The following is a 27,500-nucleotide window of genomic DNA, read 5'->3' as shown; positions in this document are numbered from 1 at the left end:
AATGCCACTCAGACTAACAAGAGGACAGTGCCAGCCATCTGGCCCCCCACATCAGTGGTTCTCAACCTCCCTAATGCTTCGGCCCTTTATTACAGTTCCTCAGGCTGTGGTGACCCCCACCATGAGATTATTTTCGTTGCCACTTCATAACTGTAATTTTTCTGCTATTGTGTATCTGTTTTCTGATGATCTTAGGCAACCCCTGTTTGCAAACCCCAGGTTGAGAACCGCTGTTGTAGATCCTTCTAGACCACACTGTGAACAGCAGACACTTGGAAATCCCTGTGCCTGTGACAGAGTTTGTGTCCTGACCAGGCTCGCACCCCGCTGAAAGAAGACATTGGCTAGCATACCGATGCTTGTCCCAGAGAGTGATTAGAAAGTGTCTAGATGTGGGGTCTGAATGAGCTGACCGGGTGGGCTGGGACGTCGATGGCCAGCTGAGGCCCCTGGCTATGTGAGTTGGAGCCACGCTGAGGAAAGAGACCTGAAAAGATGCCTTCCCTATGTCTCACTTTTGTTTTAAGGCGGGGGTGGGGGGGTGGGGGGATGTCTCTCACATAGTCTAGAATAGTCTTGAATTCACCCTGTACCTGGGGGGGGGGGGATTGCTTTGAGTGTCTGATCCTGTCTCTGCTTCCCAGATGCCAAGATTTCAGTCCTGCTCTGCACTTACGCAGTACTTTATTGAGTCCAGGGCTTTCCAAGCGCTAGGCAAGCCTGCTACCAACTGAGCTGCATCCCTAGCAACACATTTTTCCCTAGAAGGTGGTGAAGAATTTATCTTGACTGAGAGGGTCACGTCAGTTTTGCTCAGGTCGGGGCCAAGAGGCCTCCAAGCCTCACACAGCCTTCTCCTGTCCTCTTCTGCAGACCGGACATGGGCCTACTCCTTCTCAGGTGCTGTGCTGTTCTCCATGGGCTTCCTCGTCGGCTTGCTCTGCTATCTAGGCTACAAATACGTCACCAAGCCACCAGTACCTCCTAACTCCCTGGTGAGTCACCCACCTGGGGCCAGAAAGGGGAATCTTAGGGGAGACCCTCCAAGTCCCAGAGGGCAGGGGAGGCCCTGAGTAGTATAGAGTTCTGCCACAACGCAAATAGCTCATAAAGACGGCAGGGCAGGTTCCAGGGTGTGTGGAGAAGGCAGTGGGATTGAACAGGGGTGCCCTATGACTTGAAAGCATTAGGGCCAGATGGGAGTGCAGGTTCCAGGAACATTGAGGGCTGATCAGTGAGGCTCTATGGGGCTGTGGAATGCCTGACTGTTTGAATGGGAAATCAGAGCTCAGTGTGTGGGTACAGTCATGTAACCCCAGGACTAGGGGTACTGATACAGAAGAATCTCAAGGTCCAGGCCAGCCTGAGATGCATAGTGAGACTTTATCTTACAGAGCTACCCCCACCACCAACAAAGAAAAAAATCAAAAGTCAACAACAAAGAAATAAATCAAAAACATGGGCAGAGTGGAGGTTATCCCTCCTGGCACTCAGAAGGTGGAAGCAGGGGGATCAGGATTCCAAGCTCACCCTTAGCTACAGAGTGAGTGAGAACCTGTCTCCCAAAATATAACAAGGGCTGGGAACACAGCTCAGTTGGCAGAGTGCTTCCCCAGCATGCACAAGACCCTGGGTTTGACTCCCAGCACTCAGGGAAGGTGAAGGAAGGAGGAACCAAAGGGCATCCTTAGCTACATATCAGGCTCAAAGCTAGCCTCAGCTACATAAAACCCTGCCTCAAAGAAACAAAACCAGTCAGTCATGATGGCACACATCCTTAATCTCAGCATGCAAGAGATAGAGGCGAGAGGACCTCTGTGAATTTAAGGCCAGCCTGGTCTACATAGCAAGTTACAGGACAGCCAGGGCTACATAGAGAGACCCTGTCTCAAAACAACTACAACAAAATTCAAAACTAAACAAAGAGCCTCTAAATGGACAGCTCAGGTCTGCCCCACTTTTTTTTTATGAGAATCCAGGTTTCAGACTGTAATGTGAAATCTCTAATTTCAATTACTGACACCTGGTTTTAGCACCCAGTCCCTAGGGAATCAACACATCAGCCACCCCACCCGGCTGTGGGTCAGCTTCTGCTCTAGCAGCAAGGTCACTGTCAGAGCCTCTGGCTGAGCCGTGTGGCTCTGGAGCCAACTCTCTCCATCTGGGGGGCGCAGGGGGCATTTTGCATAGTGTCACAGTTCTGGCTACTCATTGTCTCTCAAACTCTTCCGGCCTTCCCCACAACCCCATCTTTTTCCACCTCAGCCCCTCATAGCCATGCAAGCCACAACCTTGAGGAAGCTCCCACTCTGGTTCATCTACTTCTTGGACTGTCAGTCACCTGGAGCAAGGAGATCCTAAGTTACTCTATCAGATGTGACCTGGACCTTAGATGCCATGGCATCCATTTACTTTGCTTACTGTGGTTTTTCAAAACATGGTCTCACGATGTAGCCCAGGATGACGCCAAACTCAACATCTTTCTGCATCAGTCTCTTTGGAACGAGCTGCCTCAGAGGTTGGGTGCATTTGGAGGGAACTCTGTGGGCAGGGATGAGTAATGTACATCTCAAACGGACACCCAATGCCTTGACAACCCACACAGAGGGCCTTGCCCATCCATGTCACAAAACAGAACATGGAGCTGAAGAAATAAATGGCTTAGTGGGTAAAGCACTTGCCACGCAAACATGAGGATCAGAATTGGGATTCCCAAACTCACATAAAGGCTGGGAGGGTGTGGCAACCCACTCAGAAACCTAGGGCCCTAGAAGCTCATGATACTCTCAGACCACGGTGGCTAGTTAGACCAACCAAATTGGTGAGCTCATTATCAATACCTGCCTTGATATACAAGATGAAGAATGGCCAAAGATACTGGGTGTCAGTCTCTGACTTCTACACAAATGTCATGCACACAAATCATGTACAAGATCACAAAAAAGGAAAAAAACATGCCCTAAAGGATGTGTTCTTGTCTTCGCACAGAATGTCCAGCGTGTCCTGACCTTCCAGCCGCTACGCTTCATCCAGGAGCATGTGCTGATCCCTGTCTTGGACCTCAGTGGTCCCAGCAGTCTGACTCAACCTATCCAGTACTCCCAAGTGATGATCTCCACACCCAGGGAGCCACCTGGAGCCGCACAGCGGCATAGTCTGCCTGAGGTCACCTACATAGGACAGTCAGATGTCTCCACCCTCCGACCTACCACCAACGTGTCACCTCAGCAGACATTGTCCCCACCATCCTATGCCCCAAAGGCTGTCCCTGGGATCCAGCCCCCTTCCTATGCACCTCAGGTGGCCTCTGATGCCAAAACTCTGGTCTACTCGCCACAGCAGGTGATGAAGACCCATCCTGCCACCTGTAACTCACAGAGCATTCTGGACAGCTGGCCTGCTTCCTATGCTGTGTGTGGGGAAGACACTGGCCAAGACTCCACTCCTGAGGCCCTGTCCAGTCCCAAACACCTCAAGCCAAAAGGTCAGCTCCACGAAGACACACTTGCTGGAAGCTGTCTCCCAGGGGACCTTTCTCTGCAGGGAGTCACCTCCTTGGCTGCCAAGGAGACACAAAGACCAAAATCACTCCCCCCACCCCTGGAGTTTTGCACAGACAGAGGGCCTGACCTTCACGCCCTGCACAGTGGTGAACCAGAGACACCAGGGTACCTGAAGGGGGCACTATCCCTCCTGTCTTCTGTCCAGATCGAAGGCCACCCTGTCTCCCTCCCTTTGCACACCCATTCCCTCTCATGTTCCCCCTCCGACCAGGGACCAAGTCCCTGGGGCCTGCTGGACTCCCTTGTGTGTCCCAAAGATGAGGGTCCAGTGGATGAGGCTGAGGCCATGAGCCCCAGTGCTGCAGCCTCTGAGCTGGAGCCACCCACAGAACTGGACTCTCTTTTCAAAGGCTTGGCTCTCACTGTGCAGTGGGAACCCTGAAGGGAGATCAGAGCAAGCAGGCCTGGGCTTCCTCCTGCCCCACCCAGCTGACAACCCCACACCCACTAGGCCATAGGCTCTAAGGCCCAGCCCCAGTTGGGTGCCCTGGCAAGAACTAGCAAAAGGAAGATTGGGCCCCAAGTGGGAATACAAATGCACGGTGAAGGCTCTAGTGGGAAACTACAGGCAGAAGGTGTGTGCAAATGGCCTGTGCCACCCAGCCTGGCAGGTAGAATAGATGGAGCGGGAAAATGTAGGGAAACCTCCTGGGGACCATGCTACCCCCTGCCTCTGCTCTTAGGACATTGGGCTGGAGGCTGCCTAACTTCATTCACTTCCTGGACAGCTCCCTAATCTAGTTTAACCGAGAGTAAGGCATCCACCTTCTCTGGAGGAGCTTGGATTGGAAGCTAGGGGACCCAGCGAAACAGGCACTTCTGCCAAGGCCAGGGGCAGCACCATGGCAAGGCTTCAGGATGCAGTGTGGCTAGGGGCTTAGTCCCTTCCCTGCCAGTGGTTCCTTCTTTGTTCTTCTGTGGGAGGCCTCCCGCTGGAATGACCTGTTGATCCATCAAAAGGTGAGGGGACGTGCCCCACAAAGCTTTTCTGCAGGCAGGGGTCCAGAGGAAAGTGTTTAAGGGGGCCGTGGGGTCATGGGACCATGGACCCCCAGAAGCTTTGGAATCTCAGCTCGTCTGGGCTCGAGTTCAGGCCTCTACACCTGCCTATCATCCATATGACATCAAACAAATGAATTGGCTAGTTCAGACTTCAGCTTCCTCGTCGATGAAACAGCGATCATCACACCTTATGAGATGGTGCCAAGGATGACATTAATATCTGGGAGGTGCTTTGGGGCAGGATCCAATACACGGTCACGGTTTTCTGCTGGGATTTTTTTTTTTTTTTTTTGGTCTGGAAAAACACAAGGAGGGCCTCCTCCCATTCATGTTGGCTCATGGGTGTTTTCTCACGGGATAGAAACTGTGGCAGGCAAGGACTGGACTATCTAGGGCAGACAGGATGAGTTCCTACAGGGCTGTCTGGAAACAGGCCCAGAAGCAACAAATGGCACAGCGCCTTCTCTTTGAGGTTGTAGACGGAAGCTGTCTGGGCAGAGGACATCTCACAGGGCCTTCTTGGCATGGAGGGAGCCCCAGACCTATCTGCCCCTTCTCATGATATAGCAGTGGTACTGTACCTCCCTGGCCCCCTGGCCCCATGCCTGTACCCAGGAAGAGGAAGCATCCTTTACCCTCTCTGCTGTCAGGAAGCCATGCCCATTATATCACTCTCATCTCAGATGGGCCTTTCCTGGAGGAACCCAAGGCCCAGGCCTATCCAAGGCCCTGCCTGGAGTCTGCCCTCAAACACAGGGCCTTTTGTGTCAAGAATGGATGTTCTCCACCCTGTTGAAATTATCAGGGGCTGAGTCTGGCCAAACACAGAGAAGGGAGGGCCCTTAAAGGGTTCCTGAGAGATAGGTGCCCTCCCCATCACCTTCTGGCCCCAAATTTCTGAGATACAACACCAAACTCCATCCTCGACATTGTGGCCCTCCAGAAGTACACTGTGGCCTTCCATTGTACTCACCTGTGTTTCCCCTTCTTTTCCCCACCTCATCCCCTCAATGACACATGGTGACATGTAGGGCTCTTATCTATATACCATTAATATTTAACCTCCCTCCAAGGTCACTGACCCAGTATGTCTGGCCAAAGGTTAACTGCCTTCACTTTATGAGTAAAAAGCCACTGAATGGAGGGCCTGGCCTCACTTAGTCAGTGCAACCAGAGCCATAAACTGGAGAAGCATGAGTATCTAAGGAGGAGCCTGTGCCCCCACCCCCCAGGAGAGGGCAGGCTCTGGGATCACCACACACACTCCTCCCCTGGCATCCCAGGTCTATAGCTGGCCTGAATCCTGCTAGAAGTCGGGCTGTCAAAGTTCTACACTGTGGAGGGTGAGCTTGGCTTTCCTGAGAGCCCTACCCCAAAACCTGCAAAGTGTCCAGCTCCACCTGTTGTGCCCTGTCCCACCCAGAGAAAGGTGAGTCTCTGAGTCACCTGCTTAACAAGGAATGGTAGAACCATTCTTGTGGTAAAAGAATAGTGACCACAGCATTACCTCAACCATATCTTTGGGGGAAGAGTCCAAGACCCTAGATCCAGTCTAGCTGAACCCCCGAGCTGCATGCAGCCAAGGAAAGCTGACATTGCATCCCAGCACAAAATGGTAAACTTACTAAACTTACTTAAAACATCGTGGAAGGTTTCTGTCTTTTGTTTTTTTGTTTGTTTGTTTGTTTGTTTTTTTGAATGCAGTTGCCCGCTTTTGCAACTGTGAAGATGATGACAGTGTCAGTTCCAGAAGATGCTTGAAACCACAGATGCTCCCAAATCCTGCAGATGCTCTGATGTGTTCCAAACTTGTGATAAAGCTTAATTTGTAAATTAGGTCACTTGAAGAGACTAAGCACATAATAGAATGGCAACTGTAGCAAACACAGTGAAGGTTACTTGAACACAGATACTTGGTTTGCAATAACCCTTCTGGCTGAAGGATGGGAGTGTAGCCTAAGAGTGGATACATTGGTTCACAGGATGACACACATCTATGGCATGACATCTATCATGTTGGTCATAATAAGGAGCAACATATATCATAAATTATGGAGCTGGAAAGATGGCTCAGTGGCTAAGAGCACTGGCTGCTCTTTCATAGGACCCAGATGATGGCCAGAAAACACAAGATGCCACACAACTGTCTATAACTCCTGTCTCAGGAGATCCAGCACCCTCCCCTGACCTCTGTGGGCAGTGCACGCATGGGAAGCACAGACATGCATGCAGGCAAAACGTCCATACACATAAAATAAAAATGAAGGAGGGAAAAATGTTTTAGATGTATGAATTATTTCTGGACACTCCCATGTAATGAGGTTGACTAAAAATAACTGAAACCAGAAAAAGCAAAACCATGGGTGAGGAGAACTCATTGTAGCAACAGCGGCAGAAAGAGAAAGGGGACATGAGCTGTGTCACTTAGTGGATTTCTATCGTCATCGCTGCTAGTCTTCCTCCCGTAATACATTTCGGTGCCCTTCTTTTTCAAGGAGGAAAAGGTGGCTCAGAGAAGCGGCTTTTCCTCCTCTCAAAACTTGGGACTGGGAGTTAGGGAACTAGACAGCTCAGCAGGTAAGAGCATTTGAGAACCTGAGAATCTGAGTTCAAATCCCCAGCACCCATGAATGCACCTGTAACCCAGTCTCTGGAAAGGGAAGCACAAAAGGATCCCTGAGGCTTGCTGGCTGCTAGCCTAGCTCCAGCTTCTATGACAGACACTATCCTAATGGAGTAAAACAGCCAGTAACAGAGTAGGATGGCTAATGTCATCCTCTGTGTTCTGTACACATGTGGGCAGGGCACACTCACCCACCTGTATGATTCAACACGCACCACACTCGGTTCCACACACACACACACACACACACACACACACACACTCATACATTCACGCATTCACCACTCACATTCACACACACACACTCACATACACACCACTCACATTCACACACACACACACTCTTACACACACACCACACACACTCACACACTCACCACTCACATTTATACACACAGTCACACACTCACCACTCACATTCACACACACACTCACACACATACACACCACTCACATTCACACACACACACACTCACACATTCACACACACACACTCACCACTCACATTCACACACACACTCACACATTCACACACACACACACATACACACCACTCACATTCACACACACACACACACTCACACATTCACACACACACTCACCACTCACATTCACACACACACTCACACATTCACACACACACACACACACACACACGCTCACACATTCACCACTCACATTCACACACACACTCACACATTCACACACTCACACACATACACACCACTCACATTCACACACACACGCTCACACATTCACACACACACACTCACACATTCACACACACACCACACACACATACACGCTCACACACTCACCACTCACATTTACACACACTCTCACACACTCACCACTCACATTCACACACACACTCACACATTCACACACACACACACACACACGCTCACACATTCACCACTCACATTCACACACACACACACACACACACACACACACACACACACACACGCTCACATATTCACCACTCACATTCACACGCACACCCTACCAACAACAGCAAAAGTTGGGGATGTGGCTCAGTCGGTAGCATGCATTCTTACCATTCACAAATCCCTTGCACCCATAAACAGGGCACGGTGACACATCTGTGATCTCAGCACGTTGGAGAAGAGGTAGGAGGATCAGAAGTTCAATGTTGATTGGGTGTGATGGCTCCCACCTTTAATCCCAGCACTCAGGAGGCAGAGGCAAGCAGATCTCTGTGAGTTCAAGGCCAGCCTGGTCTACAGAGTGAGACGCTACCTTAAAAGGAGGAGGAGGAAGAAGAGGAGTTGTTCAAGGCCATCGTCAGCTACTTAGTAGGTTTGAGGCCAACCTGGTCTGCATGAAACCTTGTCTCAAAAAGGAGAAAGAGGAAAGATTTCTTCTGACTCATGCATTCAAAGAAAATGTTCTGTCATGGTGGGGATTGTGCGGGAGGGAACAGCAGCTCCATCTCTCCGGTGGAGTGCAGTGACAACAGCTCCCCAGACCTTGTTCAATCCAGAAACACAGAGCTCAAGGCAGCAAGGAAGAAGATACGCCCTCTCTAAGAAATTCACATACACTAGCTAGGCCCCATGCCCCCAAGGTTCCCAAAACAGCACCAGATGGGGACCTGGCACCCAGATGCATGGGCCTATCAGAGGCATTCAGGCTCAAATCATAACAGGCGTTTGTTGAAAATACAGTTTCCCAACATTGCTCTGGGAGAGACAGACAGAGAATACATATTTTGTTGCCATTATTTGGGACAGAGTCTTGCTATGAACCCTAGTTGACCTGTTATTCATTATGTAATCAGACTGGATTCGAACCCATGACAGTTCTCATGAACTCATGGCCTGTGCCTCTCAAAAACTGGGATTATAGATGTGCAGTACCATCCCAGGCTTAAGAATGTGTGTGTTGTTATGTTTTATTTATTTTTCATGCATGTTGAGGTGCCCCTGACTCTGACATGTATCTGAGTACGTCCCTTCAGGCTGCCTCAGAGGGCAGGGACAACAGCCTATTTAAGGGGCTGTGTTCTGCCAAACAGAGGCACATCTCACTTAGCCATCACAGCAAGTGGGTGAGTCTGAAGATGCTCTTTCTGGACAGGACAATAGGAGATGTCGAGGGCAGAATGGTACATACTTGAAACCATGGCACTTGGGAGAGTGAGGGAGGAAGGCTGCCAGTGGCAAGCTAGCCTGGGCTACATAATAAAACCTTGTCTCAAGATAACAACAACAACAAAAAGAAGATGGTGAGGGCTGGAGTGATTTCTCAGTGTTTAGAGCGCTGGCTCCAATGGACCCAGGTTCAATTCCCAGCCTCCACATGGCAGCACTGACCATCTGTATTCTCCAGTTCCAGGGGAGCTGATGCCCTCTTCTGGCCTCTGTGGTTACCAGACACGCATGTGGTTCAAAGACGTACATGCTAGTAAAACACTCATGCGCACAATTTTTCTTTTAAGAAAAACAAATCAAAGAAATGGATGTTGGAGCCAGGCACTCCAACATCCTCCCAGGAACTGCTATGACTCCCGCCTGGGAAAGAGACAGAATCAGGCAAGCTTAGGAAGGGCTTTGCAAGTAAGGCAGGAGATTAAGATTGGGACTGAAGAGCTCAATACCACTCATGCCCTCTCCCCAGGGAGCAGCCTCTGAAGTTCTAGGAAGGGCAGCCGGTGGCATTAACCCTGGTGCCTGTGGTCCCATGAGGAGGCCAGTAGAGAAGCCATGTTCTCCAACCTGAAGCTGGCACAGGCTTCCCAGACCTGCTCATGCTCTGGAGTGCCATGTCCCTTCCTCATGGCTCCCCAACTCCTCTCCTGAGCCAGCCTCACCACACACAACCGTGGGCAGACCAGAAACAGGGCCAGTAACTGCTGGAATGACGGACAAGAAGAAGCCACACATCTCTGCCTTAGCCGAGGGAATCACAGTTTTCACCTTCAGTTCACATATCTGCATGGAGCCAGGTATCCTGACATGCTTGACACTCTGTCTCTGTCTTTCAGCAAGGAACTCAGATCAGGAAATCTGAAAACCCTCCCCAAGAAACCCTGCGGCTGGAAGAACTGAGAGCAAATTGCCTCCTCCTCCTCCTCCTCCTCCTCTTCTCCTTCTTCTTCTTCTTCTGTTGTTTTGTTTTTCAAGACATGATTTCTCTGTGTGACAATCCTGACTGGCCTGGAACTCAATTTGTAGACCAGGCTGACCTTGAACTCACTGAGATCTGACTGTCTCGGCCTCCCAAATGCTGGGATTAAAGGTGTGTGCCACCACCGTCTAGCTGAGAGCAAACCCTGTAGCACGCATCCACTTTCCCCAAACCAGGCTGGAACCCTAGGCATTACTCGTCCCTCTAGACAGGGAATGGGGTGGGGTGGGGTGGGAAGGCTAGAGCTGGGGGAGGAGCAGTGTGAGTAGTGGGGGCCACCCCACCTGTTGCTGCTGCCCAGCAGTGCTGGCAGGAAGACGCAGCCCTCCCCTCTGCCTCCACCCTCTCTCACCAGAACTCCCATCCATTGTCATCACACTGTCTCAGCGCTGCTATATTTAAGACAGCGCAAGGCTCCAAGATCACATTCTTCACCCGTACTCTCTGAGCTGAGGGCAGGAAGAGACCAGGGACCTTCTCACTGTCCTGGAGACATCTGAGTGGACACTGCTGCTTCTGTGAGTCACATACAGGGATCAGGGTCTGAGGGAGCCCTGCTGAGAGAGACCCCAACCTTCCACAAGGAATGGCCTATGGAGGGTGGGGTATATGGTGCCTGTGTGGTGTACGTATCTGTGGTGTATGTGTGTCTGTGGTATGTGGATTTGTGTATGAGTATATGGTGTGGGGGGGTGGTCTATGCATAGGTTTACATGTATGTCTATGATGTGTGTATGTGTTCATGGTGTGTGTGTATTGTGTAGAGAAGGGTAGTATTTGTGTGACTGTGGTGTGTATGTCTATAGTATAGGGTGGGGAAAATGTGTGCATGATGTATGTATTGTATATGTGTGTGTGCTATAGGGTATGTGTGTGTGTGTGTGTGTAAATATGTTGTGAAAGAGGCTTGGGAGATTTAAGCTTGGTAGCACCCCAGGTGAAAACAGGGATCCCAGAACTCCATGCCTCATTTCACTTTTGTATCTCTGGGTCTTCTAAGTCTTCTGATCCAAGTCCTCCTTGATATCAAAGCTAAAAATAAAGAAAAGAAAAGGCCCTTAGGGGTACACTTGGAATTGGAGCCTTTGCTATGTGGGGCAGTCAGTCAGAGAGCCTGAAACCATGGCAATCCCAAATCCTAGGGCTGCCAGGTTCATCCAGCACAGAGGATGGGGACATGGGGCTCTGCTGGGAAAAGGAACAGCCTCCACTAACCAGGGCCAGATCATCACAACCTCCTGGGATCTAGGGAGCCACTGCATGTCCCAGCTTGTGCCGACCCACTGGGCAGGATACATCCACTCCAGCTCAGCCAATAGAGCTCCTTGCAAAGGGCAATGCAGGCCACAAACCTGTCCCTGCTTAATCCCACACGTTAGTCAGCGCCTTAAAAAGCATCCATGGCTCACCACAGCGGAGGGGTCTGGAGGCTGAGTGCCAGTGGACCAGCCGCTGTGTTCATCAGGGCAGAGTATCAGGGAAAGAGCCAGTGCTGATGCCAGAACACACAAACCCTTGCTGTTGGGGCCGTGGCCAGTGTCCCGGAGCAGCAGCGGAGCCTTGCTCCCCAGATCAACTCTGTGGCTGAGGAAGAAGTGTGGGATGAGCAAGTCTGGCTAGTTCTCTGGGTGCAGAGACACTTTCTATCCAGGAGGGGCCAGAGCCATCCTAAGTGGGCAACTGTCCTTTGGCTTTGTGGTAACACTTGTTAGGAGCCAGAAGACCTTTTGGAGCAGCTCTTAATGGCCTCTGGCTATAACAAGCCAGAGTCCTCCCTGATGGTCACAGCTGTGGGCAGCACAGGAAACCAGACCTTAATGACGTGGAAAAATGCATGCCTATCAACTCTCAACTAACCCTCAGCAACCTGAGCCCTGCCACCACCCAATGATGCACGCCCTACATACAGATATGAAATAATCACTTTCCGAATGAGGACTAAATTGCAGGGTACAGATGCAAAACACCAAAAGGATTAAAGGAGAGAAAGTTCTAGAAGGCCTGTTATATTTTTATAAGGCTTCTAAGGAAGATGGTGGCAGTGTCTGACACTTGGATAGGATTTACTTCTCCAGGCTTTCAATTAACCTTTTTGTTCCCCTGTCCCAGGAATGTGATGGGTACGTTTTACATATGAGGAAGCCAAGTTATACAGTCCAAGGGCAGACACTTGGAAGCGGGGATGAGGAACTAGGGTCATGGGATGGCACCCAGTGACTGACTCACATTGTCTACATCATGTGCTAACATGGCACCTTCAGGCTGGGCTTGGAAGAGTGGCTGGGGTAAGGAAACCAGTATAACAAAGGCACAAGGGCAGGACTAGAGGAAAAGAGGGGACACCTGCCCATTCTGAGACCTAGACCCAGCCTAGGACAGCACCATGCTGACACTCCTCATCTGGAAAGCCAAGCCCTGGAGAAGGGGATGGATGGGACAGGACTGCAGCTGGCAGCCAGGGCTCTTCTCCTCAATGGGATTCTGTTCATCCACTGCCAAGGCACATGGGATAGTAGCGAAGCCAGATTCTCCTTGTACCTGCCTTGGTCACCATGGTCCTTTACCTTTTCTGACTTTCTATGTTCCTCCAGAGCAGCAGTTCTCTACCTGTGGGTCGTGACACCTTTGGGGGTCACAGATCAGATATTTACATTACAGTTCATAACAGTAACAAAATTATAGTTATGAAGTAGCAACCAATAATTTTATGGTTGGGGATCACCACCACATGAGGAACTGTCTTAAAGGGTCACACCATTAGGAAGGTTGAGAACCACAGCTCTAGGGAAAGAACATCTCTCTCCAGAGTGCTCCCAGAGCACTTGAAAAGGGAGGGAAGGTACCTGGTATGATGACCATACACCTTGGCCTTGACAGGTTGTTGCCCTCGAAGCCATGACTCTGCCCCACAGTCCCGGAAACGCTGGGGAGCCCGGAGCCTCCCAGGCTGTGCAGGTCCACAGGCTGGAACACAGGCAGGAGGAGGAACAGAAGGAGGAGAGACAGCACAGCCTACACATGGGTTCTTCTGTGCAGAGGCGGACCTACCGCAGCAGGTGGGAGTACCCATCCCCCCCGGGGTCCCTCCCCACTCCAGGACCCCAGTTAGAAGCATAGCCCAGCTGTCCGGAGACTCCCTTCTAAGATGGGAAGCACAGGTCCACCTTCTGAGATAAGGCCCCACCCCCATGAGAATGAAAGAGACAACGGGCAGTCCTCTATAGACCCTGTCTGAGAGGAGACAGGCTGATGGGGGAGTGTGTTGGGGATTTTTTGTCACTCTGAGAAAAACACATTAGGAGAGAGGCTGGAGAGATGGCTCAGTGGTTAAGAGCACTGGCTGCTCTTCCAGATGTCCTGAGTTAAAGTCCCAGCAACCACATGGTGGTTCACAACCATCTGTGATGAGATCTGGCACCCTCTTCTGGCCTGCAAGCATGCAGACAGAATACTATACAAAATAAATAAATAAATCTTTAAAACACACACACATTAGGAGAAGTGGCTCTTTTTGGTTGTTGTGGTTTGGTTTGGGTTTCTTGTTTTGTTTTTTGGATAGCCCTTTATGGGGTTCATTCCAGTTTGGCTCCACTGTTTTGAGCCTGAGATAAGGCAAAACAAGTATCATATTAGAAGGGTAGCCAGCCAGGAATAAAGAAAGAAAGGAAAGCCTGGTACATGACAAAGCCCCCAAGAAGACTTCCCCCAACCAGGTTCACTCTTAATATTTCTTCTGCCCCCAATAAAACTATCAAACTGAATCCATCAGGGGATTCATTGACGGACGACACACAGCCCATGGTCCAGTCACATCTCAATAAGTAGATCTGCCAACTGATGACTGAGTTTTCAACACCAGTCCTTTAGTGGATACCCCCTATCCAGACCCTAAGAGGAGGCACAGTGTGTCCTCTGGAGCCTCTGGGGTGGACAGACACCCCTGCTCTCTGAGACCTCAGTATGCAGAGGGAGGTTCCATATGAGAGAGGAACTCAGGAGGTGCCTGCTGGTACCCTAATGTACAGCCATGGTCTCGGAAACCCCAGGCAGTGCCCCAAGAGTGAGTGGTGACCTCCCTTTCTTCTGGCAGTGAGGAGCAACAACAGTTCAGCTCTGAAGATTATGCCCTGGCAGCTGCCCTGGCCCTGACAGCCTCCTCAGAGTTGTCCTGGTAAGTCATATGGCTGTCCCTGGATGAGGAAGGACTGTCTTGTCTTGACTCTGGTCCCTGGTCCTGTCTCCTACCTCACCACTGGGCTCCCACTGATACCCAATGGACCTTGTTCTGGCAGAGAAGGGCCAGGCAGGGTGCAAACTAGTCACTTTCTCCACACCAAGCTTCAGACACACACACACACACACACACACACACACACACACACACACACACACACACACTTTCCTAAGACAAGGTTTTATGTAGCCTAGGCTGGCCTCAAACTTTCTATGTAGCCAATTGTGGCCTTGAACTTTTGGTCCATCTCTCTCCTGAGTGCTGCTGGGACTGCAACAAGTACCATCACATCTGGTCTATGTGATTCTGTAGATCAACCCCAAGGCTCTGTGCGTTTAAAGCAAGCATGCCACCAACTGAGCTGTGTCCACAGTCCCTTCCCAAGGTGTCTGCAGGCAGAAGACATAAGGCTGTGCTTGGTCCTAAAGCACACTCCCGAGGGCCACTTGCACATGGGGGTGGGGGAGTACAACTACTCCAGCCTCTATGGGCCATGTCTGAGTCCTGACCCTGCAGGGACGCTAAGCTGAGGCGCCAGACCACCACAGTGGAGCTGGAGGAGCGTGGGCAGAAGCGGGTGGGCTTTGGCAATGACTTGGAGCGGATAGAGATGACCTTCCTCCGGACCCAAAGGCTACTGCGGCAGAGACGTGACTGGAAGGCGTTGCGTCAACGGGTGAGACACTGGGGTGTCATCCCCACCCATCTCCCCTGCCTTAAATGTAACACCCACCACAAGCCCTATCCTCACTCTCACCCCCTCCTCAGAAGGCTCCCATGAAAGAGCCTGAGCCCTGGGTTCCAATCCCAAGGCCCCTATGTTTGGCCGTGTAACCTGGGAAAGGGTCAGGCTGTTCCTGAGCCCCAATCTCCAGTCTGTGACTCAGGTGTGACCGTAACAGCTCAGTTACGGGTAGAAACTAAATGAGCTTAGATTTGCAGAGTGACTTCTCAGAGTCTAGAAGACCTTCACAACTATGCAGGGTCCAGTCTCACTTCCCTGCCCACTGCCCACTTCAGGTGGCTTCTTCACACAGCCCCATGTTTTTCATGGCCTGACTCATTTACTCCCCGTTACAACCCCTGGGGGCACTGAGCAAATAAATATCTTCATCACCCTCATTTTACAGTCAAGGAGAATGAGGCTCTCCTGTGACCCCATAGCTGGTCCCAGAGCTCATTCCCTGCCCGCCGAGAAACACTGCCTCCAGGTGGCATGGATGAGGGCTCAGCCAGAGTCTGAATGCCAGGGCTGGAAGAGAGGAGGCGACATTGCGGGGAAGCCATCCCTGGCCCCCTAGGACTCACACACCCCTTTACTTCCAGACAGAGGAGAAGGTCCGGGAGGCCAAGGAGCTGATCGAGCTGTGCTCTGGCCGCGGCCCCTGGTTCTGGATCCCACTTCGCTCACATGCCGTCTGGGAGCACACCACTGTTCTGCTGACCTGCACCATCCAGGGCTCGCCTCCATTCCAGGTCTCCTGGTAAGCCCCTGGGCTGGAGACAGAGTTCTCGCTCTGCTTCCATCTCGCCTGGAAGCATGATCTCCATCTTCACCCAAGGTTCCTCTGTCTCGGCGAGGCCACAGCCCACAGACTCTGAGCTCTGCCCACCCTCCACACAGAGCAACGACAGCTGCCTGGGAGCCTCAGGCCACCTCAGGCCTTGGTTATTCTTAGTCACCTTGCCGCCAGCCTGGGCCTGGAAATCTGGACCCCTGGAGAGCCAGCCCTTGTAAAAATATGATTGTGATGGCATGAGAAGGCAGCTGCTCTGAGCTGGGCATCTTCAGCACTAGAGACTGTCTGGGAGTCAGAACAGAGCCTAGAAGCTAGGGAGGAGGTGGGGAGGGCAGGAGCCTGCTGGGAGAACAGGCTCAGATCTAGAGTGTGAGCCTAGAGTCAGGCCTAGCATTCTCTCCACTGAGTCAGAGTGTGGCCTCAGGTAGGTGACTTAACCTTCCTCCATCTGTTTCTGGTTTTGCCTCAGTGTCCTGCTCATAAGTGGGCTGAAGACCCCTTATCAAACTGCTGTGTGCTAAGGGTTTAATGTCCCACAGTGGAAGTCCTCAGAAGTTGACAAGAGCTGGTAAAGCTCGGGGCATGGTTGCGCGTGCCTGCCACCCCAACATTCAGGAGGCTGAAGCAGGAGGATCATGTCTCTAAAAGAAAGCAAAACAGAAAGAGCTAGGAAAACAGGAGACATTTCCAGAAGCATACCAGAACCCCAGAAGCCACATAGCTGTGAGGCTTCCCCTGAGCAAGGTGGTGGAGATGGGGGCAATAGTGGTCACCTCCTAGAAGGAGGCACATGGTCCAGAGTCCTTGTTAGCTGGGTCTTAGGCCGATTGCCAGGCATGCTGCAGAATAAGGAAGTGAGTTCGACAACATTTACCATCAGTATCACCGTCCCTGTCAGGGTCTCACCCTCAAGGGTCACTCAGTTCAGGGAGAACCGGCCACAGAGAAGTCTATCCATGGTCCCGCTCACATCAAGAGGGAGGTGGAGGGGAGGAAATGGCCATCCAGGACTGAAGTGTCCAGTGGGCTTCCCGGAAGAAGCGGCATGGGAGCTGGAGGGTACACAGCCCATGGTCCAAAAACAGAAGTAAAAGGCAGCATCTTTCTGGGACCCACTTCACACAGACCCAGCACTCATGTCCAGTCTGAGCCTCATCAAGGGTCACACAGCCAAAGAGGACCAGGATTCAAATTCAGGGATCTTTCCAGCAGCCACAGAGCAAGTTTTTGTTGTTTTTTTTTGGGGGGGGGGCGTTGTTTTGTTTTGTTTGTTTGTTTTACTTAAAGCACACAGTGTTAAGGAGTTGAATATGGAAAGCATATAGCTGGTCACAACCAAGAGTGACATCTTGAGGGAGACGGCCTCCAGGTTGGCCAGTTTCAGCCGTGCGCAGGGCAGTGTGCTGGGCACTGAGGTGCCATGGACACCAAGGCAATCCCATGAGCAAGAGGGTGGCCCCAGTAGGAGATCTGCTTCCAACTCAGATCTGGGCTAAGTGGGGGTTCAGAGCCTCAGCTGTCCACCTGCAGCCAAGCCCCGCCCACCTTGGCTCTTCAGCCCTCATCTAAGGCATTCCATGGAAGCCTCTAGGAAGGGGATTGGTTTCTGCTCCAGCCAACAAGGCCAGCCCCACAGAGCCAAACATTTTGGAAAAGGTAGAAGCCAAGGCCAGGCTGTCCAGCCGCACTGACTCTGGTGGCCCCTGGGGCTCCCGGCTCTGTGATCCCGGAGCAGAACCATGGGACTGGTGTCTAAGGTGATATCCCTGCTCAAGATACAGGCTTGCCATGAAAGTCCATTCATTCAGCAACCAGTGAGCATTATCCAGATGCAAAGGCAGCAAAGACTCAAGCATACACTTACCCTAGTGAGGCAAACATGCCGAGCCCTCAGTTACACAAACTGGAGCTGCTGTCACTGAGGAGGAACTTGCTACCTCTAGAAGACAGTGGGGAGTGGGGGTTGTTCTCAGGATGCTGCACAATGAAAGCCAGGGCTCTATTTGGGGCTACAAGTGAATAGGAAGGAGAAACCCAAGTCTGGGTATCTGTGTGAGCTCAGCGCTCAGAGTGGCTTCAGGGACAGACAAAGGGAGGGAGCAACAACTGCCAGAAGGAGGTGTTGTGAGTGACCAGCCCGGGTACAAGAGAGATAGTGAAGATAATGACAGGTGGCAGTGTTCAGTGTTGTATCTCAGGTTTCAATGTCAGAGACAAGACGAGACACGGGAAAATGTAAATGATGCCTTAGAAACTCCAGGCGGCTAGGAGCTGGGCAAGAGCTGATCAGGTGAAGGGAACCTGCTCTGGCCATGTTTAGCCCACAGAAATAAACCTTAAATCTCACTGAAGTCATCTAAAATAGACCTCTCAAAGTACCCTTAAGAGTGAAACCTAGGGCTAGAGAGATGGTTTAACAGCTAAGAATGAGTACTGCTCTTCCAAAGATTCAGAGTTCAATTCCCAGCCCCATGCTGGTAGCTCACAACTGTCTGTCTGTAACTCAAGCTCAATGAAGCCAATATCCCTGGCTTCTATAGGAATCGCATGCCCAATTCCCCACATACCTCCTGCACATGACTCATTTTTTTTTAATTTTTTAAAAAATATTTTAAAAACAAAACAAAAAAAAGGCTGGGTTGTAGTTCCAGGACAGCCAGAGCTTCATAGTGAGACCCTGTCTTAGAAACAAAAAAATAAATAGATAAAAATAAAATATGATCTAAAATCAAAATACCCTGGGACAGGTAAGCGTAGAAACATAGGCCTGTGATCCCTGTTCTCAGGAAGCCGACTGAAGCAGGAAGGTCACAAACCTGAAACTGGCCTGAGCTACCCAGTCAGACACTGTCTCCAAGAACAGTAAGATTTAGGTAAATAGTAAAAGTCTCCTTCATGGGGCCTCTCTAGTTGGAAGGGCAGGATGAGGCTGAGGGCCTGGCAGTGCAGGCCACGCCTGGAGCTACAGCTGCTGTGTCTTGAGAGGAAGACAGAGCCTGGACAGCCTGAGGTGTCTGGAATGTTCCCGACAGGTGTGGGCTAGGGGCCTGGCCCTCAGAGCCTGAGGAGATGTGTGCCCAGATTAAGCACTGCCCTTCCCACAGGGGACTTAGCTGGGCCCCTTTCCTAAATGGGTACAGCTTGGGAACAGAGTCGGTGTGCCTCTGTTCTGTGACCATGGAGATAAACAGAACACCCCTGACAGACAGGCCAGGTCCAAGGAAGGCTTGTCCTCAGGCTGGGGCGCCCTCTGTCTGCAGCAGGAATACCATCTTCTTCAAGCTCAACTGCCAACACTTGAGCAGGATTAGAGGCTAATTTCTGCATTCACCCTCTGAGACACAACACACACACACACACACACACACACACACACACACACACACACCACAATCGCACACACACACCACAACCACCACCACAATAACAACAGCAAAAATACTGGGGGTGTGTTCAGGGTTTAGCACCTGCCTGCCCTCACCGCTGTTGGCCACTGTCACATGACCACGCCACCCAGAGAGAAGGGCCATCAGGCAGGCAGTATGTTGGGAGGCTCCAAGGTAAATCCTGTTTCTTTAGCACTGGAGGGAACTGGTATGGGAGAGCAATGGGTCTCGAGTCAGGCACCACACACAGTAAAGAGACTTTGATGTTGTTGAGACAAACCCGTGTGTGCTAAGCAAATGTTCCACACTGAGCCTGCACCCCAGCTCCCTGCTAAGATTTTTAAGGTTCCTTGGGTGATTTAATAGAGAGCTAAAATTAAGAGCAGAAAGCCAGATATGGCGGTGCAATCCCAACACTCAGAAGGCTGAGCCCTGAGGATCATGTAAGACCCTGTCTCCATGAAGATGGAGGAGGAGGAGGGAGAAAGGGGAAGAGAAGAGAGAGGAGGGGAGGAGGAGAGAGAGACAAGCAGCAGTGACTAGGCTTGGTGGCTGTACACTTGTGGTTCCAGGAGGGATCCAGATGGAGGCAAGAGTATTAGTAATTCATGGCTATTCTTGGCTACATTTCAAAATTAAGGCTATCCTAGGCTACCAAAGACCCAATTTCAAAACTTCAATAAATAAATAACAGTAATTATAATCTCTGCCCTGAGGAGTTATAGAGTGGGGTTATAGGGCTTTCGTTGGTACGGGTTCCTCAAAGAGGAGCAAAACTACAAAGCTTAGTCCCTGGTATGCCCTGAGAGCAACCCCAGACTGGGATGGATGTCTGAACAGTGAGCAAGTATTATCCCACCTCAGGGTGGCAGCAGTCCTTCAGAGTCAGCCCTGTGTATGGGGCCGGCCCAGTGCACTCCCAGTCCCCAGATAAGGACACTGAGGCAGGCAGTGGAAGTTCCCTGGGTGTTGCCAGCTGGTGAGCAGCACATTATTGAGGTTGGAATCTGGACCTGAGAAGCTCAGTGTCCCCCATCTCACCACAGCTAATGTGTCACCACAGGTACAAAAATGACATCCGGATCGATCCCCGCCTCTTTCCAGCTGGCAAGTACCGAATCACCAACAACTACGGGCTGCTGACCCTGGAGATCAGGAGGTAAAAACCACAGACCCAGTGTGGCCAACACCACTGAGACCAAAGCTGAACTCTGGTGCCTGGGTTTCCTCATCCTCAGAAGTCTGTAAGACCAGGGGGAAACTTGGGGGTCCAGTAAGGCTCCTCTTTGAAGCAAGAGAGATCTTGCCCTGAGTGTCAGGGAACAGAGGGACACCAAGGGACTCTTGGCTTGCTGATTGGACCAGATGGACACATCCTACTGCCTACTCTGTCATCAGGGTACCTTGGACAGGAACCAGTCATGCTTTTTTTGGGCACACACAGGGCTGGGCTGGCTGGTGACAAGACCCAGGCCTGACACAGAAGATCCTGGCTGTGGCATGGACTGGCACTAGGCCTCAGCTAGTTTGTTGCCCTGAGTGAAAGGAGGCGGCCCTGAGCCTGGTTTATGACATGAAGATGTCAATAGGGCAGGAGGCAGTGCCTGGAAAGAGGCACAGACAGACTCATTGATTCTGGGAGAATCACTTTGCCTCTCTGATTTTCTCCAGTCAGTATTGAATGCAGTATGGAACACAATATTTTCAAAGCCCTTTCCTTGAGTTGCTTTAGACTGATGGTGTGGCCTTAGTTTTTCAGGGGGACCCAGTGACCAGCCTAGGGTCTTCACCACCAAGCTCCCTTCCCACCCAGCCTTGCCCATCTGCAGAGGGGTGTGCACTCCTACCAGACTTCTCCCTTGCTCCTTTTCAGATGTATGATTGAGGACTCCGGCACCTACACTGTGCTGGTGAAGAATGCCTACGGCCAGGCCTCTTCCTTTGCCAAAGTCCTCATCCGCTGTAAGTCCACCCATCCCCAGCAGGTCAGGTCCTGCCCAAGACCAGCAGATAGCCATGGACCTATGGTCACACATGAGGAAAGGACTGTATTGTCTGAGATTGGGAAATGGGGGGGGGGTGAGGCTGGCTTTGGACTGAGAGAGCCACCTCCTTTAGACTAGCAAGGACAGCTAGGTAAATTGATGGCATAAGCATGACAAGGCAGAAACCTCTGTCCCTGAAAATTGATGTGGAGAGCCACCAGGAGGAGACGGAAGGCACTGTCTTCCCCTGAGCACTCATTATGCCTCAAGCATATACACACTCTCTCTCTATCCTGTGCTGGCCTTGAACTTAGCTCTGTCTACAGGGTCCTAACAGGCATGGACCAGTCACCAAATTTTGTGTGAATGAACTAGGTGGATGGACTATAAAAGGAGGACTGCCCTCCAAGTGGAGGACAAAACAGACTGGGTTTCGGGCCCCAATGATCCTTGACAAACCTCATGGAGAACCTAGCCGACTGTTCCAGGTGACCTTGTCTACCCACCTCCATGAGCATGCTGGAGCTGATCCCAATGAGAGCCTCCAAAAGGGTGGTCCAAGAGCACAGGGAATGCCAAGCCCTCCTTATGCCCTGCCCACTGTCCCTCTTGGCTTTCTCGTGTGTGTTTTCCTATCGAATGTGTCCCCTCCTAGATGTTGCCCCATGAACACTCAAAAATCACAGCTCACAGCAGATCAGACACCCAGACATCAGCCAGACCTGAGTTCCCATTCTGACTCTGCCCCAGCCAGCCATGTGGGCCTAACCTCTCTGAGGGGTGGTTTACTTCCCTATACAACAGGGTCCTGCTTTCTGCCTCAGACGCTTGTGGCCATTTGATGAAACGATGCAGATACACTGTTCCTGGGATAGGATGCTGTCCTCTGTCCCTCTGTGAATGCCACGCCTGGGCTTCAGGGCTCTGGAGTGAGAGGCCCCCAGCTGGTGTATTCTCTATCTCTGTGTCTCTCTGGGCCTCTGTCTCTGTTTCCCCTCTCTCTCTCTCTCTCTCTCTCTCTCTCTCTCTCTCTCTCTCTCTCTCTCTCTCTCTCTCTGTGTGTGTGTGTGTGTGTGTGTGTGTGTATGTGTGTGTGTGTGTGTGTGTGTGTTTGTGTGTGTCTCCCACCCAGCCATGGCAGCTGTCCAGCCCTGCCCTCCTTGACTGTCACAGTTCTTGTTAAACTGTCCTTTGCAGTCCTCTACCCTCTGTACATTCCTGAGATAGCTCTTGGGAGGCAGCTGTCCCCGTCACCCATCCTGGTTCTCTATGTAGACATTTGAGCTACCCCACAGGCCGTGCCCAGAGTGAAGCCCAAGGTCACACGCTGGTCATACACTGTGCCTCTCTATCCAGCCCTCCCTCCCTACACACCTCTGTCCTCCCTCCTTCCATCAAGGCCAGCATCGAGGGTCCCTGCCTGAGGCGTCAGCTCACAGACACTACTGTTACCCTCTGTGTCACCTCTATGGTGACATGGGTAGGGGTGTCTCTGCGCATGTTCCCGTGCTGGTTGACAGGACCCTAGGGTCTAACACTGATTCTCCCACAGCTCTGTGTACCACCTGGAACCTCCCCCTACCCTTTCGGGACCTCACTCTGGGGACCAGGGTCACATCATGCTCAGGCTGCTGGGGCTAGCTGGGTGACACTGCCTCAGTTTCTCCATCTGTGAGGATCGGCTGTTAAGCACTGGGGCAGCTGCTCTTAGCTGTCTCTGGGGCTCACATCCATCTCACTCTGAACCTCCAGTCTCTGCCAGTGATCAAACCTCCAGAAAGCCCAGAGTCTCTGGCCGGGATTGTCCCTTTTGAGGACAGTGTGATCCTGTCAGCAAGTCCAGATAGAGGAGGAAAACCAACATTTATGAAGCACCTGCTATATTCAGGGTGCTGACTGGGGCTTTATTCATGGAAAACAGTTTGTTCATAACCCACACCATCAGGGAGCAACCACAGCTCCCATTTTACTGGTGAGGAAACTGGGCACAGGCACATAAATGACTTCCACAGAGGAGCTGCAGGGATCACTAACAAGTCAGAACTCACATCCACACCCAAGACCACATCCCCAAATGTATAGGATTGTGAGGTCTGAGTCCTCTCCAGCTGTGTTTGCTTTATTTTTGCAGCCTACCTGGGAAAAGATGCTGGCTTTGATTCAGAGATCTTTAAACGTAAGTGGGCTGGGGGTGGGGGCGTGGTATCTGGGATCCCAATGGCCTTCTCAGAACAGTCATTATTGCCGGAAAAGGCTATCCATGAAAGTTGTCACAGGTGCAGATCTCCAAGTGGCATGCTGACTTCCATGGTTCCCTCCTCCTACCCCAGGACAGCTTTCCCTGCTGATGCAACTTTAAGAGCTGTGAATCCTGACCCAGAGGAATGGGGACAGCCCAGAAGAGCCCTTACTCCCATTCAGGCCCTGAGACAGGCCAGAGTTTCAGAAGACTCTGATCTCATGTTTCTGTCCCCACCCAGGATCTATGTTTGGCCCCAGCGTGGAGTTTACGTCGGTGCTGAAGCCAATCTTTGCCCGAGAGAAAGAACCCTTCTCCCTGACTTGCTTGTTCTCAGACGATGTGTTAGAAGCTGAACAGAGAATCCAGTGGTTCAGAGACGGTGAGGCCATGGCCTTCCAAAGCAGAGCCCCACCCCCTCCCAACCCAGGGACAACACCCCCCACAGGAGTCAGCCATGCCCCTCCCCCAGGCAGTGCCAGAGGAGTGATGGGCACAACCAGGTAGGGTCACGAGTTGTCTCTGTTTCTTTTCCTATTGCTACAACACCCTGACAACAGCAGCGTGAGGCAGAAAGGGTTAATCTCAGCTCACAGTTCAAGGGTGCAGTCTACCATGGCTGGAAGCCAAGACAGCAGGAGCGTGAAGCAGCTGGCTGGTCACATCCCATCCACAGCTAGGGAAGCAGAGTTCAGTGAGTGAGTGATGAACGCTAGCTGCTGCTCAGCACCCTTCTCCACTTAGACAGCCCAGGACCCAGTCAGGGAAAGGTGACACCCCCCACTGCCCCCACCTCCCACCCCCCAACCCCCCAACCCCCGCACCTCAGTGAATGCAGTCGAGCTAATCCCCCACAGGCACTCCCTGAGCTCACAGTCTTATCCTTAAACATCCCTGGTCTGACGGAGGAGGCTCAGTCCTGTCCTTAGGAATGCTTGCTCTGAGGGAAAGAAACAGCTAGTCTGATGGAAGGCACCAGACCCATCCCTAGGAGACAGCTGTCCAGGGAGGATCATGGCTGCTTCTTGAGGTGCCCTCAGTCTGAGGGAGGCAATCAGTTTGCCCTCAAGAGTACCATCTCTGGGGGTTTTAGGGGCATAGTTCTCTCCAGCTCTTAGAAATCACCCTCAGATTTACCCCAACTCCTGTCTGTCTCTATCTGCCCCAAGAGCAACAAGACTCACTTTGGACTCCAAGACTCCACTCTGAAATCAGGTCCAGGAGTGGGTAGAGACAGCATGGGCTTAGGGAGTCATGTGTCAGAGAAGCCACTATAGCCACTGTTAATGAGGTCTACCCCAGTGACTGCCATCAGGTACCGGCTTCATGTGTCACCTCCACACTGGAGTGAGCAATGATATTTAAGACAAAGGGACCAGAGGCCAAGGCCAGGGGACAGATGGGCTGTGTAGCTCGGCCCAGGCTTTTTGCAGACGGTGTATGAGCATGAGTGTGTGTACGTGCGTGCGTGTGTGCGTGCGTGCGTGCGTGTGTATTCAAGATAAAGAGTTCCAGGGAAAGACTAGAGCAGACTACTCTGTGAGGACAGAGGGCAGCTGGCCCTCTGGTCCTGACTGTGACCAGGCCTGCAGCCTAAGGACAAGGAGCACAGCCTCCCTCCCCGTGCCCTTGCCCTGAGCCCAGGGAGGTAGCACCTGCTGGGGGTGGGGTGGAGGAGCTCTGCAGGACAGCTGCAATAACAAGACCTATGTGTTTTCCCAAACCTGTCCATCATTCAAAATAGAGTGCTGACAGGAGGGAGGGGCCTTGGAGACAAGAAAGGACTGTTCTCCAAGGCAGCTCAGAGCAAGGCCACTCCCAGAGTCCCACTCAAGATCCTCCTCACAGATCCCTGAGTCTCTCTGCTGACCTCTGTCCCCTTGAGCAGTCCTCTGCCCACCTCACTGTGGGAGACCCTGGCCCTTTACTAAGCTCGCATCTCTCAGTCAGTCCACTTCCACATTAAAGTGCAAGCCGTAGTCCTTTTATAGTGTGCTTGCCTATCAAGCCTGAAGCCCTGGGTTCTATCCCCAGGACCACATAAATAAATAGGGCATGAAAGCATATGCCGGTTATCCAGGCACTTAGGAGGCAGAGGCAGGAGGATCAAAAGTCTGACGAATACATAGGCTACATGAGAATTTATCTTTAAAGAAAAAAAAATGACTACTTCCATGCAGTAAGTCTCCTGCTGAGTTGCCAGGCCTCATGCAGGTTTGTCTCTTTTTCTCCTAGTTCCTCACCTGCTTATTATCTTCCTTGAGCTCCTCGCTCACTGAGCCCTGGTCCCATCCTCCAAATCTCTTAGAGGGAGTTTAGAGTTCACAGTGACAGATTTCTGGAAGTCCTCAAAAATATCCACCTCCACCACCAACTTGAGCCTCAGCCTGTAGCCACACCAGCTCTCTCTCTCTCTCTCTCTCTCTCTCTCTCTCTCTCTCTCTCTCTCTCATACACACACACACACACACACACACACACACGTCTCCAGAGCCCAGAGCTTCTCTCAGCTCCTGGGTGAGGCCAGGATCCCCCATTAGCTCACACTGGACCATCTTCCTCTCCACAGGCAAACTACTGAGGTCTTCAACACGCAGGCAGATACTCTACACAGACCGCCAGGCGTCCGTGAAGGTGTCCTGTGCCTACAAGGAGGACGAGGGGCTCTACACAATCCGAGTTTCCTCCCCCTTTGGGCCACAGGAGCAGAGTGCTTATGTCTTTATAAGAGGTAAGGGGTGGTGTTCAAGAAGGGCAGCTGGGACCAGAGACCACAGCTCTGCAGAGGAGACTTCGACCAAGGTCCCTCACTCTCGGAGCCTGGGTTCCTCTGCTATAAGATGGGGATGTTGGGTTGGTCTCTTCAGGTCCCTGCAGTAACATCCCGTGGATCCTAAGAGGCACAGCCAAGTCTCCACGATCTCCAATAGGAGACGTGGTGGGGACCAGGGCAGAGGGCTCTGTACAGTGTTGAGAGGTTCTGGTCACTGAGTTCTGCTTCTGGTGTCTTAACCCTGTCTGTGTTCAGCCCCTGACTTGGTCACTCTGTGAGCTGGGTGTCCTTGACGTGTTATTTTCCCTCTGAAAATCAGTTCTCACTTCTGAAATGGAGGTTGCTCTGGAGTTCCCAGATTAAATCGTGTCAACTGTTCAGGTGCCTGGTACAAAATGGCACCTAATAAAAGATACGTTGCCCCTCCCCCAGATGCTGCTGTCTAGTGGGGGCCAGGTTAGGCCCCAGTCACTGGTGTTCCAGGTCAGAACTGAGGCCTTGGAGGACTCAAGGGATGAGGAGACCAGACAGGGACTTGGGGGAGGTCTAGCTGGCAAATGGTCTCAGGTCGGGGATGAACCCTTTTCTTTCCCTGTTCTGGGGTTTAGATGCTGCAGCTGAGAAGCCAGGAGCCCCAGGCTCCCCGCTAAATATCCGGTGCCTGAATGTGCATAAAGACTGCCTGACCCTGACCTGGACCCCACCCAGCGACACCCGGGGTAGCGTCATCACTGGCTACTCCATTGAGCTGTGAGTTGCATTCTAGTGTGGCAAAGCCCCTTAGGCAGAATAATGACAAACAACTTGGTGTTTTGGGGGGGGAACACAAGAGGTAGGAAAAATATACTTTGTGCTAGGTCTCTCATCCCTGATTCTCAGAACAGGGCAAGGGGCCAACAGTAAGAAACAGGTTAGGGACAGTGCAAGGTTGTCCAGTTTTCCAAATCTCTTTCACACTGATGCCGAGAACTCAGGGACAAAACTGTTAAGTACTTTGGAGCCTGTACACCTGTGATATTATG

At 51.6% G+C, this 27,500-nt stretch overlaps 2 protein-coding genes across 9 annotated transcripts in view; both read left to right on the top strand.

Annotated features, from left to right (window-relative positions):
* Positions 1-6,209, top strand: part of Il22ra1 (interleukin 22 receptor subunit alpha 1) — a 24,776-nt gene extending 18,567 nt beyond the window's left edge. For all 8 annotated transcript variants that reach the window (XM_027399693.2, XM_035439513.1, XM_027399696.2 and 5 more), the window contains 2 exons: positions 874-995; positions 2,989-6,209. In XM_027399693.2, the coding sequence (XP_027255494.1) occupies positions 874-995; positions 2,989-3,945 (1,079 nt within the window). In that variant the 3' untranslated portion in view covers positions 3,946-6,209. The remainder of the gene's footprint in view (positions 1-873; positions 996-2,988) is intronic.
* Positions 6,210-13,223: 7,014 nt separating this feature from the next.
* Myom3 (myomesin 3) overlaps positions 13,224-27,500 on the top strand; it is a 46,982-nt gene continuing 32,705 nt past the window's right edge. Inside the window, exons 1-10 of the mRNA XM_027399698.2 lie at positions 13,224-13,397; positions 14,432-14,512; positions 15,092-15,251; positions 15,902-16,059; positions 20,545-20,640; positions 21,355-21,443; positions 23,598-23,642; positions 23,947-24,087; positions 26,275-26,436; positions 27,087-27,228. Coding sequence (XP_027255499.1) covers positions 13,237-13,397; positions 14,432-14,512; positions 15,092-15,251; positions 15,902-16,059; positions 20,545-20,640; positions 21,355-21,443; positions 23,598-23,642; positions 23,947-24,087; positions 26,275-26,436; positions 27,087-27,228 — 1,235 coding nt within the window. The 5' untranslated portion in view covers positions 13,224-13,236. The remainder of the gene's footprint in view (positions 13,398-14,431; positions 14,513-15,091; positions 15,252-15,901; positions 16,060-20,544; positions 20,641-21,354; positions 21,444-23,597; positions 23,643-23,946; positions 24,088-26,274; positions 26,437-27,086; positions 27,229-27,500) is intronic.

This window comes from Cricetulus griseus, chromosome 2 (assembly GCF_003668045.3).
Source record: "Cricetulus griseus strain 17A/GY chromosome 2, alternate assembly CriGri-PICRH-1.0, whole genome shotgun sequence".
Lineage (NCBI taxonomy): Eukaryota > Metazoa > Chordata > Mammalia > Rodentia > Cricetidae > Cricetulus > Cricetulus griseus.
This window is presented reverse-complemented; position numbering and strand designations above follow the sequence as displayed.